Here is a 3280-nt window from a genome sequence, read left to right as displayed (position 1 = left end):
GCGATCCATCCAAGAGGGTCAAATATTCTTGCTGAAGTCTGTAAAATGTTGCGTTTCGTTAGCTTCGCAAGGTTTACGACGCCCAGAATGTTGTCAACGTTAATAGCAAGTTGATCGCTGGCCCTGTTCCAAAGAAGGCCTAGTATTTTCGTAAAATTCCCTGTAGAGTCGTCTGGTGAAAATTGTGTTTCCTCTAATGATTCGTTCTTATCAAAGATTGATTGTAAATCTTTGTCATTTGTGCACCACTTACGGAGGTTCATGCCGGCTTCACCCATGATAACCTTAGCTTCTTCGTGAAGCACTTGAGCTTGTTTGATTGTTTTCGATCCAGTGAGTAAATCGTCAACGTAAAGACAGCTAGATAAGGTCATGGAGGTTTCTGAAAACCGGCCTCGGACACTCTTTAAATGATGTCGTATAGTGGCTGCAAGGAGGAACGGGCTGCAGGCTGCTCCAAACGGGATTCTTGTCATTCTCCAGATTTCTGGAGGGTTGTGCGGTTGAGCAGTTCTTGGGATCTCTCGAAACCAGAAAAAACGAAGAGCGTTTCGATCTTCGGGTGCAACAAAAACTTGTAAAAAAGCCTTTTCGATATCAGCGAAAAGGGCGATCGGGTGCCTTCTAAAATTTAACAGCATTTGCATGAGGTCAGGATTTAAGTTTGGTCCTGCATGGAGGTTTTGATTTAGAGAAGTACAACGTGGGGCATGAGACGACGCATCGAACACTATCCGTACCTTGGTTGTCTGTCGATCATTTTTTATCACGGCTCTGTGGGGCAAGTAATACGTTTTTTCACTGTGTTCCTCGTCATCATCAGGTTGGACTCGTTCGGCGAACCCTTTAATAAGGTACTCCCTCACAGCCTTGTCATACTGCATGAGCAGGCAGTCATCTCTACGTAGTTTTCTGAGCAATGCAGCTAAGCGAGTTTCTGCAACATCCTTATTGTCTTGTAACAGAGGTTCAGGGGACTTCCACAATAGCCGGGCTTCGTATCTTCCGTCTATCTTCTTCACGGAGGAGTTGAACGATTTTAGCAAATACAGAAAAGAGCCACACTCTTGGTCCTTCGATGGGGAGTCCCTAATTCCCAGACTTTCTAGTTCCCAAGATTTGCGCAGTTCTAAACAGATGTCTTTAGATGCCTCGCCAACGCTCATCGTGAAAATAGCAGTGGCGGTACATACATTAGAGGCGTTACTCACTTTCACGGGACCTTGCAAAGACCAGCCAAATATGGTCTCCACAGCAGCTAGAGATGAGTTGATACGTTTGACACTCCCAGTCGTTACTTTCCAATAATAATCAGACTCGATGAGAATGTTCACTCCAGGTTCCGGTTTTTCGTTCTTTAAGGGAAGGTCCGCCAGAGTCATACCCTTCGACTCTAGATTTTGTATGAGGCTGGTGTCTGTTACGTAGTGAATTTCTCCACAAATCTCGGGGACTTCCAAGGCCTCTATGACAATCTCTGCTCTACTGTGATGGCTTTTCAGAAGAATCTCGACTCGGCGACATCTTCTTTTCGTTCCTTGTGCAGAGTCACCGAAGGCGAAAATGGTGAGGTCTTCTTCACCGACGGGTCGGCAACGGAGCTTTTCTGAGACAGTCCGTTTTACAAAGGAACGCTGGCTCCCCCCATCGATCAGAACTCGAAGTGTTGTCTCAATTTGACCCTTAGCTAGTACTTTAGCAGTCTGAAGTAACACTTGTTGGGGGCTACTTGATCCCGCCCTAGATATCCCGATGAACTGCGAAGGCCCTCCAGGAACGTTAGGTGATGGTCGGAGTGCAGCCCATTCTGGATCACACAACACTGTGAGGTGTCTGCCGCCGCAACTCGCGCAAGAAAGCGTTCGCGCGCTTCGACACTCTCTTGCTTTGTGAAATTGTTTTCACATCTAAAACATCTGTTGTCATGTTTAAGTTTCTCTTTCTTCTCTTGTAATGTCAGGTGTGTCGTGCATTCCTGCAGCGGGTGGTCACCAGAGCCACAGAAAACACAGCAGTGGACGCTCACTTTTTCTAGTGTAGGGAGAGCCGATGCAGAACTTATCTTGTCAACAATAGACCCTTGTGATGGACGGAACTTTTCTTTTGAAGAGTGTGTGGAGAGTTGAAAGCACTTCTCCCTTGTTATAACTTCTGCATCAAGGAATGCAAGAAGCACTGTGAGATTGTCTTCCCCGTCCCCTGAAGGCCCTTTGGCGTCCAGCTTCCGGTTGTACCTCAGCAGAAGATCAGAAGGGAGGGCTCTTTGGAGCACGGTGTGCAGAAGAACACCGTAAGAATGTACATCCACTCCTAGACTTTGTAGGCTCCTGATCCTTGTCACTACGGCATCATGGAGTTTCCTGAGTCCCTCTGTGTCCTCTGAGGATCTTATTGGTTTGGTGTCCATGAGATGGGAAAGATGGTTATTAACTATCACAGTGGGCTGACCGAATCTTCTCTTTAAGAGTTCAATCGCAACGTTGTAATTGTCACTGGTCACGGGAATCCCCTTGACAGCAGCATCGGCTTTTCCGACCAGGTAGATCTTCAGATATTTGAACTTGTCGACTGGAGACAGTGTTGGATTGTGGTCTATAGAGGACTGAAACTGGTCCCAGAACGTTTGCCAGTCTTCCGGATCTCCGTTGTATTTTGGAAGTTCTAGTCGTGGAAGCTTGACGTTAGGTCCACTTGCTTGACGTTCTCTAGGGTCATTTGCTTCAGTGTCGTTGTTAGAAAGAACTCTTTCGTTGCAGTGCTGTTTTCGTAACGCTTGGGCCGTTCTTGTTTTAATGTTTCTTATAGTCTCTTCGTACGTGGTACAGGTTTGTGTTTCTTCTTCTATTTCGTTCTGGTCAATGAGGTCTGCGATCTCCGCATCTAGTTGGTGTAGCGACGTTTCTTTCAATGTGAGGAAGTTGAGCTTCTCTTCTATGTCACCTTCTGGTAGCGGAGTCAGCTCTAATGCCGAGGAAATGTCGTTGACAAGCTTGGTAACAGTGGACCGTATTACCCCTCGTCTTTTCTTGAGCCTTTCCATCGTTTTTTTCGTTATTTCCCGGGTTTCGGCACCATGGTTTTTGTAAAATATCGGTACAGGAGGAGTAATCAAAAGGATTTATATACAATATTTACATTTGGAATGCCTTGAGGTCCGTTGAGGCGTTTCTTTGCGATCACGTCTTCATCCTCCTCTTCATTCCGTTTCTAAATTTCGCGATCAAGTATTTGTCCTTTTCTTTGTTTTCAATGAAACAGATGTAAGTTCATACAAATATTC

The 3280-nt window shown here is 45.8% G+C and overlaps 1 protein-coding gene across 1 annotated transcript; it reads right to left on the bottom strand.

Moving 5' to 3' along the window:
* Positions 1 to 1687: 1687 nt before the first annotated feature.
* On the bottom strand, positions 1688 to 3040 carry LOC120841263. Its single transcript, XM_040212118.1, has one exon. The coding sequence runs from the start codon at positions 3038 to 3040 to the stop codon at positions 1688 to 1690; it is 1353 nt and encodes a 450-aa protein (XP_040068052.1).
* Positions 3041 to 3280: the final 240 nt, after the last annotated feature.

The sequence above is a fragment of the Ixodes scapularis genome, unplaced genomic scaffold (assembly GCF_016920785.2).
Source record: "Ixodes scapularis isolate PalLabHiFi unplaced genomic scaffold, ASM1692078v2 PGA_scaffold24__2_contigs__length_7659602, whole genome shotgun sequence".
In the NCBI taxonomy this organism is placed as follows: domain Eukaryota; kingdom Metazoa; phylum Arthropoda; class Arachnida; order Ixodida; family Ixodidae; genus Ixodes; species Ixodes scapularis.
The sequence above is the reverse complement of the archived record's forward strand: the minus strand, read 5'-3'. Positions and strand labels throughout refer to the sequence as shown.

Coding starts and splice junctions, on each gene's coding strand:
- LOC120841263 (XM_040212118.1), bottom strand. CDS start 3,040: ATGGAAAGGCTCAAGAAAAGACGAGGGGTAATACGGTCCACTGTTACC.